At 55.5% G+C, this 13,966-nt stretch overlaps 1 protein-coding gene across 1 annotated transcript in view; it reads left to right on the top strand.

The window, feature by feature from the left end:
* Nucleotides 1-1,438: 1,438 nt before the first annotated feature.
* TRIM62 (tripartite motif containing 62) overlaps nucleotides 1,439-13,966 on the top strand; it is a 44,886-nt gene continuing 32,358 nt past the window's right edge. The window contains exon 1 of the mRNA XM_065421454.1: nucleotides 1,439-1,846. Coding sequence (XP_065277526.1) covers nucleotides 1,439-1,846 — 408 coding nt within the window. The remainder of the gene's footprint in view (nucleotides 1,847-13,966) is intronic.

Here is a 13,966-nt window from a genome sequence, read left to right as displayed (position 1 = left end):
ACAGACAGTGGCAGGGTCTCAGGCAGGGGAAGCCCCTGAAATGGGTAACTAGAGCTGGACTCACTCCTTCCCTTTCAGGGGGGGTTTCCATATGTCAGAATGTGGTTTGGGTCCGATTTGGAACCAAGCCCCGAAGTTCTAAATTCCCCGGCGGGGGGGCAGAGCCCCGGCTGCAGGGCAAGGGCACTGCGCCTGGCTAGCACCCAGCAACCTGCCCGGCGGGCTGCTAGAAGCCGAGCGGGGAACCTGCCTGATTTCTGCGAGTTTGGGCGAAATAGAACCAGTCCCACGACTTCGCCAAATCAGCAAATTCCAACCAAACATTTTCCTCTTGGAATTTTCCCCGCCAGCTCTCGAGTGAGTCCGGACGCGTGTGGGTTGTGCTGAGATTGGGGGTCGCAGGGCACATGTAGGGGACACTGACCCCCGCTGGGCACAGCCTGCTCCTCCTCCTCCCCGCCCCCCGAGCAGTCAGCTGTGTGCTGCGGCCGGGTCCCATGCGAATGGGGGGCAACTCCGAGCTCCCAGGGGGGCTGGGCACTGCAGGCTTCCCAGTGCCGAGGAGGCAGCAGGCGCCACACACGTGCAGGGGGCCGGCGGGGGGTGCGGGCTGCTTCACGTATTGTTCTGCGGCCAGTGCCTCTTGCGGGCTCCGCGTATCGCTGTCAGAAGCGGACGATCCCCGGACGGGCCCGCCGCATGGGCTCGGCTGCAGTCCGCTCCCAGCCCTCCCGAGCCCGCGGCACCATGTCAGCGGGAGGAGCGACCCCAGCCCGCCCCCGGCTCCCGGGATCCCTGCGCCTTTAGCCCCCGCCCCCGCCCAGCCAGTGCGCAGAACTAGGAGGAAATTCCCCGGTCGCCGCCACTGACGAACGGGGAGAGCAGGTGCGAGGGACACGGTGCGGAGCCCCGCGGTCTCCCTTTGTCCTGGCAGCGGCGAGGGGAGGGGAGGGGAGGGGAGACCCCCCCCGCTCCTGCCCCTGCCAGCGAGCCGGGCTTGGCTGGTTCCGCGCTAGCTGCTGCACCGGCGCCGCTCCCCGAGCTGGAGCCGCGGGAGAGTCCGGAGGCCGCTGCGCCCAGGGACACAGCGGGCCCGAGCCCCCCAAAGCAGCGTCCCCAGCTCGGATCGGCCCCCGGGGGCAGCTCGCCAAGGGGGGTGTGAACACGAAGTGCCGGTGGCCGCCCGGCTCCGCGGAAGCAGGGACACAAAGGCTGGGCGTGTGCGCGCTGCGGGGGCGGATCCGCTCCCTGAGCCGGGGCCATCCTGCCCGGGGGGCGCAGCTCCGCGGCTGAACCCCGCCGGGGGAGGCGCGAGGAGCCCGTGTCGGGGGCAGAGCCGCCCCCTGGGGCTTCCCGGCTTTAGGGCCCTGCGGGGCAGCCCCGCTTGGCGAGGGGCCCGGACCCGCGGCGCCTGCCCCCGCCTTGCCCCCCGGGCGCCATGGCCTGCAGCCTGAAAGACGAGCTGCTCTGCTCCATCTGCCTGAGCATCTACCAGGACCCGGTGAGCTTCGGCTGCGAGCACTACTTCTGCCGGAAATGCATCACGGAGCACTGGGTCCGGCAGGAGCACCAGGGCGCCCGCGACTGCCCCGAGTGCCGCCGCACCTTCGCCGAGCCCACGCTGGCGCCGAGCCTCAAGCTCGCCAACATCGTGGAGCGCTACGCGGCCTTCCCGCTGGACGCCATCCTGAGCGCGCGGCGCAGCTCCGCGCCCTGCAAGGACCACGAGAAGGTCAAGCTCTTCTGCCTGACAGACCGCGCCGTGGTCTGCTTCTTCTGCGACGAGCCCGCCGTGCACGAGCAGCACCAGGTCACCAACGTGGACGACGCCTTCGAGGAGCTGCAGGTGGGCGCCCCCGGGGCTGCAGACGGGATGGGCCCTGCCCCCGGCCGAGCCTCCCGGGGGAGGTGCCAGGCCCTGCTGGCTGGTGCTGGGGGAGCAGGGCTTGCCTGGCAGGGCCGAGCCCCGACCCGTCTGGCCCTGGCAGGGCTAGAAACAAGGAGTCTGGTGGCACTTGAAAGACTAACCGATTTATTTGGTCTTGAAAGTGCTAGCAGACTCCTGGTGGTTTTTGTGGACACCGACTATCCGGCCCCCCCAATACTCAGTTGTGAATGTAAAAAAATCGCTGGTGCCCCAGCACCTCTTTCATTACACACTGAGCTCTGCCAAAGAGGTGCCCCTAAGCTAAAACCCTGCGCTCAGCCTGGCTGCCCTGCTCTGAACTGGGCTCCCATTCCCCCTGCAGGGCGGTGCCTGCCCCCAGCCTGGCTCTGGACTGGTCCAGAGCCCTCAACCTGCTTGGCTCAGGCAGTAGCTCTCTACTGGGGCGGCTGACGAGAGCCCAGAGCCCCTGCCCCGTGCCAGGGGAGGGAGGGAGCGCCGTGTGGCAGGACCAGCATTAGCACATCAGCCCTATGCTGGGCTCCTGGAGAGAGCTTCTGCTGAGGGCACAGATGGTGCCACACGCCCCCCTTCTGTCCCTTCCCTGGAGGGGGCTGCCTTGTCTCATCCTCTACCCTCCCCTTGTTTCATTAACCACAGTTCTTGTTATCGGGGTTTCTAACAGCCCCCCCCGGGAGGGCCTGTTCCCCAGGCAGGTCCTGCTATGCTCCAGCTGCTTTACAAGGAGGGGTGGTGAACCCCTCATTTAACAAAAGGAGCAGCCAGCCCCTTTCTGAGCCATTTAGCAGGGATCATGCCCCCAAACTACCCTTAGCAAACTGGGCCTCCTCTTGACCCCATCCCCCACCCGCAGTTCTCTTCTCACCCCCATCTGCCTGCTTTGCTGCACTGTGCATCCGTCTGAGCATGCATCTCAGCTCCCCTGGGTACCGTCCAGTGATTCAAATGGTACTTGACTTGAGTAACATTGTAAGTGAAATGGACTGGCCGTATACTAGCTCCCAGGATCCTGCGGTCCACAGAGCTACAAATACCCACTAGGAAGATGCCAAAGACCAAATGGTGCAGAAAGACCAATAGCCCTGTGGAATGAATCCACTTCCCTCTGCTGGGGAGTGATATGGCGTTCCTTCTATCCTGAGTGCTGCTGAAAGGGGTAGCAAGGTAAACAGCTTTCTCTCTAGTCTGCAGTGTACCATGCCTTGGGGTCCTGTGGCACCTTATAGACTAACAGATGTATTGGAGCATAAGCTTTCGTGGGTGAATACCCACTTCGTCAGATGTATTCACCCACGAAAGCTTATGCTCCAATACATCTGTTAGTCTATAAGGTGCCACAGGACTCTGTTGCTTTTTACAGATCCAGACTAACACGGCTACCCCTCTGATAATTGATGCCTTGGGGGTGAGCAACAGAGGTTGAGATTTAAGATAGGGATGATTGAATGCCATGCTTCAGGGCATTCAATGATCACTTTTCAGGGGTCAGGAAGGAACGGTGTCCCTCCTGTGCAGCAATGCACAATTGGCCTGGGACATCATGAGGCTTTTCTTTCCCCTTCCTCTTGGAGCCTCAGGTGCCAGGATACAGGACATGATGGACCTCCTCTGTGTGACACCTTGCTGCGGAGGTTTTATTTGGGTAGATGTGAGTGGTCTGCGTTTACATCTCTCTCTGCTCTCAGTGACAAAGCTTGCTTGCCTCCAGGGCAAGAGGTGAGCTGAGCTTCCCAAACTTGAGACATCCATGAGCCTGTCTCCTGCATTTCCAATGGGTCACGTAGCCGGGCACAGTGCAGTGGATGATTTACAACGCATGCTCTGCCAGTATCGTTGGAGGCATCGTGTTGGGCAGAAAGCTGGAGAGCACATATCTGTTTGAATCTTTGGATTAATAATCTAGCAAGAGGGGGGCTGGGAGCTCGGTCTCCTGCTGCTTAGTACCCTTTGGGATTGTTAAAGCAAATTTCCTCTTCTGTACGAATTGGACTTTAACCAGGGGAGCTGTTTTTTTTTATGGCTATGAAGTGAAACTGGCTAAGCTCTCTGCCAGAGACCACTGACTCATCACTTCCCAGTTGATAGCAGCACTTATTACCTTATTAAGGATACATCTGGCTGGGATCAGGGCAGCATGCAGCCTGAGATCTCAGCGATAGGGCGCAGTTATTACCCTCCCCCTCCAGAGTGGGGTCTGAGCTGGCTTTAGGATCTTTGGGTTCCTGAACTATAGGTGGGGAAGGGGCTAGGGATGGTGGGGTGCTGATGAAGAAAAAAGGGGTAGCCTGTGAATTGCCCAAAAAATCAGAGGGCCTCAAAAAGTTGTGTGTGCTTTGGATTGTCCTAGGATGCCTGCAGGGTGGGAGATATATCTAATTGGGCTATGAGGGAAGGGGGGGTTCAGGAGGGAGACTAGTGGGGGTTCTCCATTGGGGACTGCTGATTATTTGGGAGTGGCCAAAGCACCCCTAGCATGAAGTTCCTGGGCTCATTCATGATTCAGAACTGCTCCCAAATTCCTCCTGCGGATTATTCTCGCCCTATGGGTGGTTCGCCCACTGAGTTTGTGAAATCAGGTTCTTTACTGGTTAGCACTAGAAGTCACATGGTATTGTTCCTGCTTCCTGATTGGGTGATTTATGTAACTAACCAGCAACTGCCATGGATTTTGAAATCATTTCAGAGATCAAATTTGAAAATTCCCCTAGTGCTGGTTCTGCTTTGCACTGAGGGACCCCAGACTGAAAAGTCTCTTAGGAAGACAGACATTGCCAGGCCAAATCAGAACAGGGACCTATCTAGCCTGGTATCCTGGCTCTGACATGGCCAGCACCAGTTGCTTCAGAGGAAGGTGCAAAGAGACTTCAGTTATGGAATGACCTGCCCACAAGGGATATTTTTACCTAACTGCTGTCAGTCAGTGGTTGGCTGATGCATGGAGCAGGAGGATTTATAGCCCTCATCCATATAAACCTCTCATCCTTTTTATTTAGGTCTCCTAATAAGTTCTTGAACTATGTGATATCTTGTGGCAGTGAGTTCCACAGGTTAATACTGTGCTGTGTAGAGAAATATTTGTTAGGATCCGTTTTAGGTTTTTCTGCCGTCCAGTTTTATGAGCTGCTGCCCTGTTCTTAGAAAGGGTGACTGGAGCTCCTCTTTCCAGGGAATTGAATGTGAGAGGATCACAAGGTGTTCACTCTGGCGTTGGTATACGCCGCTTTGCACTGCGCACTCTGCTCAGCCAGTGACAGGCAAATTGGCCTGATTTCAGAAGATATGTATTTTGCAAACATAAGTAGCTTCTGTCACTCAGTGAATCTCTAACAGGCTGGTCATCATGGCAACAACTGGTGACTGTGACCTTACCTCAGGCTCTATCTTGCTGCATTTGAAAGCTATTGGTATTTAGTAGCAGGTCTGGAGTTAGGGCTTTTGGTTGGGAAAGGGGGGTGCTCTGGGAGACTGGGAATCCAAGGTTGATTGGGGGCTGATTGGAGCTGGGAGGGGTTTGCCAGTCTTGTGGATCCTCTCTGAATCTGGTTGCCTTGCTCTTTGCTAGGTGGGGAATCCTGTGCCATCCCAGCACATGATGGTAGCTGTGCCTGGTTGAGCAGCTTCCTCCACTGCCTTTGCTAGATTGAGCGGTTGCTTTGCATGGCTAGGAACGGCGACCTCTCCTGCTTGGAGAATCCAGATGGGGCTCCGGCCATTTTTCCTCTTGCCATAGTGGTGCGTTGGCACTAGTCACATTAGCTGCGAAATGGCTGGGGGACTTGGCTGCTCAGAGCTCATATCGTATCTTAGGATTTTATCCTGACACTCATCATGATAGTATCTGGACATCTTCAGTGTAAAATCAGTAGCAATAGTGAAGTCCCTAGTAGAGGTCTCTGGCCTTTCTCCATTTTCAGGACCCAAACTCTGGCTGGGGTAGGTTTTTCTTTTTTTGCTGGTAGGGGCTTGTAGAGGGGATGTCGTGCTGTGTGTGTCATTCTTGTGGTGGAAAGGGCTTCTCAGAAAGGAAAGTTTTGCAGCCTTTCCTAAAGATGGTCCGGTTCAGGATGTCCCCATTCTGCTTGGAAGATTGCTTTGTCCCCTGCCCAGTCCTGCGTGCTTTGTCCTGGGCTTAGCGCTCCACATTGTCCCTGAAAAGCACAGCTGTTACAGTAGTTCATGGATCAGAATTCAGTCATTGATGTAGCTGGGGGTTGGGCTATAAATTGTTTTTTAAAATTAGGAACAAGGCGTTAAATTGGCATTGAAAGCGACTGGGAGCCAGTGGAGAGACTGACCCACGGCGGCCTGAGCCGTGGAGAAGGTGTGCAGCTGTATTCTGTTCCAGCAGGGATCGCTGACTGCCCCGAGAGGAATCTGCCCACCTCTCTGCTTCGCATGCCCCCCAATGTGTACTGCTTCTGCTCCACCCGTGCTGCCCAGCCAGGACGAGATGCAGCACTGCCATTAGCTAGCAACCCCCTTGAAGCGGTAGCTTACATCTAGCATACATGCTGCAAGGCCAGGTAGCAGAGTTAGTCTTTGTTGCTTGCATCGCATGGTAATTGTGCATGTTGTGAACGCAGTCATGCCAGGGCCCTGCCTCAAAGAGCTTGCTGGTGCAATATAGACAGTGAAGGGTGGCAACAGTGAGATCAAGGCTCTAACAGTGGAATCTAATGAGAGGTTTAATTGGGGAGAGGGAGGCTGCTAAGGGATCTATATGGTGTTTGCAGGAGGAAATGGTCATTTTTCCATCAGAAACTGTCCCCTTGTTTCACCCAGGTGGTCCAGGTACAGTCGGGGGAAAGCGTTTCATTCTCCTTGTGCAGCAGAGAGCGCGGCGCCATCAGCCGGGGGGAGGATGTTCTCTGCCTGGCCCCAGAAGCAGCTCCTCGGCCGCCCTGCTGGGCAGCCTGCTGCTCCTCCGATTGCTGTGGGCTTGAGCTGAAAGGCTCTTGTTCCTCCTCAATAAGGGCCCTTCCTGTGTCTCTATAGGACTGCATCTCAACCTGTGACTCATGCCTGTAGGTTCAGTATGTGGAGGGCTGGGAGTGGGGTTGGGCTGCTGGAATAAGAAGGTTGGCTATAGGTCAGGAGGGTCCAGCCAAGGGCTGCACTGGTACCTTCCCTGGAGACATGCGTGGTGCCACAGACTGCAGCAGCTCTCCCTTGTGAGGGTGGTATAGTCCCAGAGGCCTCCCGGCCTGCAGTGTGGCTTGGGTCAAGGTGGATTGTCGCATGCTGGCACCCACTGAACTTCGGGCCTGCCAGCTGCGCTTGCCATTGCCCGTCTGCAGGCGGCCTGGGAGATTTAGCCATCTGATGGGATTAGGCAGGTGGCCTCTATCTCGGCCCAGCTGTCTTCCTGAAGCCCCCTTTTAGGCTGCTGAGCAGAGTTCACCTTGGGGAGCTGCAGCTCCGCCCCTCGGTCCCAGGTTTACCCACCCCCTGCAGCACTTGCATCTCAGCCATTGCAGCAGGGTGCTCGAGGATAACCCAAAGGGAAATGCGTTTGCATGCAAAGTGTGATCAGGAGCCTGGGTTGGGGAACGCCAGCTGCAAAGCGTGACCCTGTGAGCAGGTTGCCCAGCCTGCCTGGCCGCGCCTGGGAGTGGGGAGGAGCCGGAGTGGGGTTGGCACTGGCTGTTGGAACACAGGCGGGGAATTTCTCTCTCTCTCTCTCCCTCGACGTGGGGATTAGGGATGGCTTAGTGCCTCTGCTGAGCGCCAGCGGCCAGCTCCCCAGCCTTGCTGTCGGGTAATAATCTGCCTGACAATTAGCAGAATCCCGCAGAGGCCAGCACTAAAGGGAGGTGGCTACCAGCCCGGCCTGTGCTCTGCTACCAATGGGGCACGTTAACGGAGGTGTGCTTCCTTTGTTTGGGGGGGGGGGGGGCAGTGCACTGGGAATAGCTCCCTGTCCCTTGAGGGGGTCTGTGCTTTAGCCTGGCACCGTGCAGAATCAGCCTAATAGTGCCCTCCTGGGGGCTGTCCTAGCCCTGGGTGACAGACGCCCCAGGGCCAGTGCACAGCAAGGATTCCCGTGTTATGGAGAACAAGCCGGGTGGGGTCTCATCTGCCCTGACTTAGAAACTGAGCCCCCCATTCCTGGCTCTGCTGTGGCTGCTTTCTAGCTGCTCAGCCGCTGTCAGGGGGCCACAGAGCCGGCTTAACTCGCCTCCAGCCCAGGGGAGGCATTGAGCTGGCATACCTGGCTCTTCCGCCACCCCTATCATGCAGCTGCTCGCAGGGGTCCTGCTGGCTGCTCTGAGTTACAGAGCAGCCCATTGGTGGCTGTGGAAGCTGCTATGAATTAGAACAAGGCTTGGGGCTGCTCTGATGTACACCACAGGCCAGCCCCCCCCCCCCAGCCCCCTCTCCCTAATGCCCTAGGAGGTGCAGCACTGAACCCCACTCTGGTCCCACCGAAATCCAGGCGCGTGCTGCCATTGCCTGCCTGGGAAGCAGATCCCTGCCTAGCGCTCTTTCAACCTGGCTTGTCCCTGTCAACATGCACAGTGCTGGCCAGCCTGGGAGACCAGCACGGCGAAACCGCATTCGGTGCAGGCCAGGCCTGTGGTTAGCTTGGCTCTGCGCTGCAGGCTGGCTGGGAGCATGAGGCTTGAAAGCACTTTGCCTGGAGAGTTAATCTCTGTGAAGGGTATCTGAGCCAGAGGCCTAGCAAACTCATTACCTGTGTGAGTGCCCAGCAGTGGGCAGTCACTGATGGAGTAATAGAGACCAGCCATCAGGAAATCTTGGGCTTATAGTCTTCAGTCAAATGCAGAGATGCATGGTGGCACCTAGATGCGCTGTGTGCAGGGTGGGGGAGATGGGAAGGGGCCGGCATCAGCTGGGTGAGGCTCTGGCCCGACCGAATTAACCAGGATGAGTGGGAGTCTTGAAAGTGGCCAGTGAGAAGCCTCCCTGCAGCAGCCGGGGTCTTCTGCTACCTCCATAGAGACCCTTGTCTCGCAGCAGCAGGAGTGATCCTGTCCCCACCCCCTGCAGCGCCCCGTCCCACCACCACCGATCCCCTGGGAGAAGGAGCATCCTTCAGGTACGGTGGCTTTGTGCGAGAGCAGTGCTGCTGGCACAGCAACAAGCTCTCTGCTTGCTGGCTCTCAGCTGACGTGGTACCTCCCGGGAGCTAGGATGATGTGTCATTAGCAGATGGCTGGGGGGTCCTGATTGCCCACCCCAGCAAACCCCCTTTTGCTGGCCCGGCTTCAGCCTCCTCCCGTCTGCCCCGGGGAGGGGGGATGGGGCTCGCTAATCAGCTGCCTCTCACTGATCTGCTGTGGCGGCAGAGCACTCTCTGCACAGCCCTCACTGAGCTGCCAGGAGGATCAGACGTCGATTGGCCTCGCTCCGCAGACGGTGTTAACGGGGACTCTGGCATGTGTCGGCGGCGCTCGAGGCAGGGAGATGGAGCGTGGTGCTGGAACGAAAGGGCTTGTTGCTCCTGCACGTCTTGATGGGAACACGACAGCGAGCGGCGCGAACACGCATAGGGGAGGTGGCGCCAGGAGCCTGTTGCTTCCTCAGCGAGATTCAGCCCTGTGGCGAGTGACCGCACTGCTGCCAGCACCATAGAATCATAGAATATCAGGGTTGGAAGGGACCTCAGGAGGTCATCTAGTCCAACCCCCTGCTCAAAGCAGGACCAATTCCCAACTAAATCATCCCAGCCAGGGCTTTGTCAAGCCTGACCTTAAAAACCTCTAAGGAAGGAAATTCCACCACCTCCCTAGGGAACCCATTCCAGTGCTTCACCACCCTCCTAGTGAAAAAGTTTTTCTTAATATCCAACCTAAACCTCCCCTGCTGCAACTTGAGACCATTGCTCCTTGTTCTGTCATCTGCTACCACTGAGAACAGTCTAGCTCCATCCTCTTTGGAACCCCCTTTCACGTAGTTGAAAGCAGCTATCAAATCCCTCCTCATTCTTCTCTTCTGCAGACTAAACAATCTCAGTTCCCTCAGCCTCTCCTCATAAGTCATGTGCTCCGGCCCCCTAATCATTTTTGTTGCCCTCCGCTGGACTCTTTCCAATTTTTCCACATCCTTCTTGTAGTGTGGGGCCCAAAACTGGACACAGTACTCCAGATGAGGCCTCACCAATGTTGAATAGAGGGGAATGATTACGTCGCTCGATCTGCTGGCAATGCCCCTACTTATACAGCCCAAAATGCCGTTAGACTTCTTGGCAACAAGGATGCACTGTTGACTCATATCCAGCTTCTCGTCCACTGTGACCCCTAGGTCCTTTCCTGCAGAACTGCTGCCTAGCCACTCGGTCCCTAGTCTGTAGCAGTGCATGGGATTCTTCCGTCCTAAGTGCAGGACTCTGCACTTGTCCTTGTTGAACCTCATCAGGGTTCTTTTGGCCCATCCTCTAATTTGTCTAGGTCCCTCTGTATCCTATCCCTACCCTCCAGCATATCTACCACTCCTCCCAATTTAATGTCATGTGCAAACTTGCTGAGGGTGCAGTCCACGCCATCCTCCAGATCATTAATGAAGATATTGAACAAAACCGGCCAAAGGACCGACCCTTGGGGCACTCCGCTTGATACCGGCTGCCAACTAGACGTGGAGCCATTGATCACTATCCGATGAGCCCGACGATCTAGCCAGCTTTCTATCCACCTTATAGTCCATTCATCCAGCCCATACTTCTTTAACTTGCTGGCAAGAATACTGTGGGAGACCGTATCAAAAGCTTTGCTAAAGTCAAGGAATAACATGTCCACTGCTTTTCCCTCATCCACAGAGCCAGTTACCTCCTCATAGAAAGTAATTAGGTGAGTCAGGCATGACTTGTCCTTGGTGAATCCATGCTGACTGTTCCTGATCACTTTCCTCTCCTCTAAGTGCTTCATAATTGATTCCTTGAGGACCTGCTCCATGATTTTTCCAGGGCCTGAGGTGAGGCTGACTGGCCTGTAGTTTCCCAGATCCTCCTCCTTTCCTTTCTTAAAGATGGGGACTACATTAGCCTTTTTCCAGTCATCCAGGACCTCCCCTGATCACCATGAGTTTTCAAAGATAATGGCCAATGGCTCTGCAATCACATCTGCCAACTCCTTTAGCACCCTCGGATCCAGCGCATCCAGCCCCATGGACTTGTGCTCGTCCAGCTTTTCTAAATAGTCCCAAACCACTTCTTTCTCCACAGAGGGCTGGTCGCCTCCTCCCCATGCTGTGCTGCCCAGTGCAGCAGTCTGGGAGCTGACCTTGTTCGTGAAGACAGAGGCAAAAAAAGCATTGAGTACATTAGCTTTTTCCACATCCTCTGTTACTAGGTTGCTTCCCTCATTCGGTAAGGGGCCCACATTTTCCTTGACTTTCTTCTTGTTTTAACATACCTAAAGAAACCCTTCTTGTTACTCTTAACATCCCTTGCTAGCTGCAACTCCAAGTGTGATTTGGCCCTCCTGATTTCACTCCTGCATGCCTGAGCAATATTTTTATACTCCTCCCTGGTTATTTGTCCAATCTTCCACTTCTTGTAAGCTTCTTTTTTGTGTTTAAGATCAGCAAGGATTTCACTGGTTGCCTGCCATATTTACTGTTCTTTCTACACATCGGGATGGTTTGTTCCTGCATCCTCAATAAGGATTCTTTAAAATACAGCCAGCTTTCCTGGGCTCCTTTCCCCCTCATGTTATTCTCCCAGGGGATCCTGCCCATCAGTTCCCTGAGGGAGTCAAAGTCTGCTTTTCTGAAGTCCAGGGTCCGTATTCTGCTGCTCTCCTTTCTTTCTTGTGTCAGGATCCTGAACTCAACCATCTCTTGGTCACTGCCTCCCAGGTTCCCATCCAGTTTTGCTTCCCCTACTAATTCTTCCCGGTTTGTGAGCAGCAGGTCAAGAAGAGCTCTGCCCCTAGTTGGTTCCTCCAGCACTTGCACCAGGAAATTGTCCCCTACATTTTCCCAAAACTTCCTGGATTGTCTGTGCACCTCTGTATTGCTCTCCCAACAGATATCAGGGTGATTAAATTCTCCCATGAGAACCAGGGCCTGTGATCTGTTAATTGCCGGAAGAAAGCCTTGTCCACCTCATCCCCCTGGTTTGGTGGTCTATAGCAGACTCCCACCACGACATCACCCTTGTTGCTCACACTTCTAAACTTAATCCAGAGACTCTCAGGTTTTTCTGCAGTTTCATACCGGAGCTCTGAGCAGTCATACTGCTCTCTTACATACAATGCAACTCCCCCACCTTTTCTGCCCTGCCTGTCTTTCCTGAACAGTTTATATCCATCCATGACAGTGCTCCAGTCATGTGAGTTATCCCACCAAGTCTCTGTTATTCTAATCACATCATAGTTCCTTGACTGTGCCAGGACTTCCTGTTCTCCCTGCTTGGTTCCCAGACTTCTTGCAGTTGTGTATAGGCACTTAAGATAACTCGCTCATCGTCCTGCTTTCTCAGTCTGAGACAGGAGTCCTCCCCTCTTGCGCTCTCCTGCTCGTGCTTCCTCCCGGTATCCCACTTACCTCAGGGCTTTGGTCTCCTTCCTCCGGTGAACCTAGTTTAAAGCCCTCCAGCTTTGGTCATGGCCACCTCGCCATGTATAGGCGATGGAGAGCCGTCAGCGCGGAGCCTGCTGTAGCACTGGCTCCCCGGAGCAGGCGAGGCCAGGCAATGAGAGAGAGGAGAGGCCTCCCTCGTTGGCCAGGAACAGTGATCCTAGCTCCTGGCTTTTCCATTGCACCCCTCAGTCCCCTGCCTTCTAGTAGCTGTACAAGTATAATACTGCTTCAAGGGCAGTTTTCTAGTAATTGCACTTTTCACTCCAGCTCTGGGAGCACTGTACAGAGGAGGTGAGGATCTTATCCTCATTGTACAGATGCAGAAACTGAGGCACACAGCAGCAAAGTGACTTGCCCAAGGTCACCCAGAAGGCCAGTGGCAGAGCTGGGAGTAGAACCCAGCTCTCATGGGTGTCAGGTCAGTGCCCTGGCCATTAGGCCTCACTGCTTCTAAATAGTTCTGTTGCATTGTAGCTGTATTGTTTAAATAATTAACTTTCACCATCTCCCCCTTTCTCTGCTAGTTTAGTTCCCTCCTTCTGCTGCACATCTTGGTTTGAAGGCTTCCTCCCTTCCCTTCACCGCACCCTCCCTCTCTGGTCTCTCTTTACGTGAGGATAATGCTTCCCTCTTCTCCTCTGTTGTTTTCACAAACCGTGGCTGTGCACATACAGGTGCTACAGTCCTTGGCAGGGATCAAATCGGTGACCTCAAGCCCCTGCCCCTGGAGCTAACAAGCAGGGAGGCTAAATCCATCGATGCTCGTGCAGCACTTTGAGCTCCCCAGAGGAAGGGCATTGGGAAAGGGCGAAGTGTTGTGAGATCTTTGATACAACCTTCGTTTCCCCCCTGCAGCTCCAGGGAGACGCGCAAAAACTGGGAAATCAGAGGCCCATACGTTCGGTAGAGTGGGCCTGATTCTAGGGATCGCTGCCTGGCTCTGCAGACCTGCCAGCATTAGGAGGGCTTTGGGCTCTGCGGGCGCAGTGTCCCATGCTGCGCTGGCTGGTGGCACCTTGCAATGGTCTGCCATGGCCAGACTTAAGCACACTTCAGTTCTGGGGCCGTCTGAGCATCAGGGCTGGAGTAACCCGGAAAGTATTTAGCAGGCTCCTTTTACAGGACATAGTAAAAACAACTCTAACTGTTAGAGTGACCAGATGTCCCAAATGTATAGGGACAGTCCCGATTTTTTGGGTCTTTTTCTTATATAGGCTCCTATTACCCCCCACCCCCGTCCCGATTTTTCACACTTGCTGTCTGGTCAGCCTACTAACTGTAAGCATTCTGATGGGAGCGTGTGTGTGGGATGTTGAGGGGTTCTGTATTTGTGGGGGTGGGGAAGTGTGTGTGTTAAGGGGTGTGTTTGGGGGGGGGGGTCTGTGTGGGAGGATATGGGGGGTATTGGGGTGGCTGCTCCTGGCCCCTGCACTTGTCTCTGTTCTGAACATGGCCCCTACTGCGCCATCACACTCCGTTTACCCAGGCTCTGGCCAACCCCCCCCCCCCCCCCCCCCC

This window comes from Emys orbicularis, chromosome 22 (genome assembly GCF_028017835.1).
Source record: "Emys orbicularis isolate rEmyOrb1 chromosome 22, rEmyOrb1.hap1, whole genome shotgun sequence".
Lineage (NCBI taxonomy): Eukaryota > Metazoa > Chordata > Testudines > Emydidae > Emys > Emys orbicularis.
This window is presented reverse-complemented; position numbering and strand designations above follow the sequence as displayed.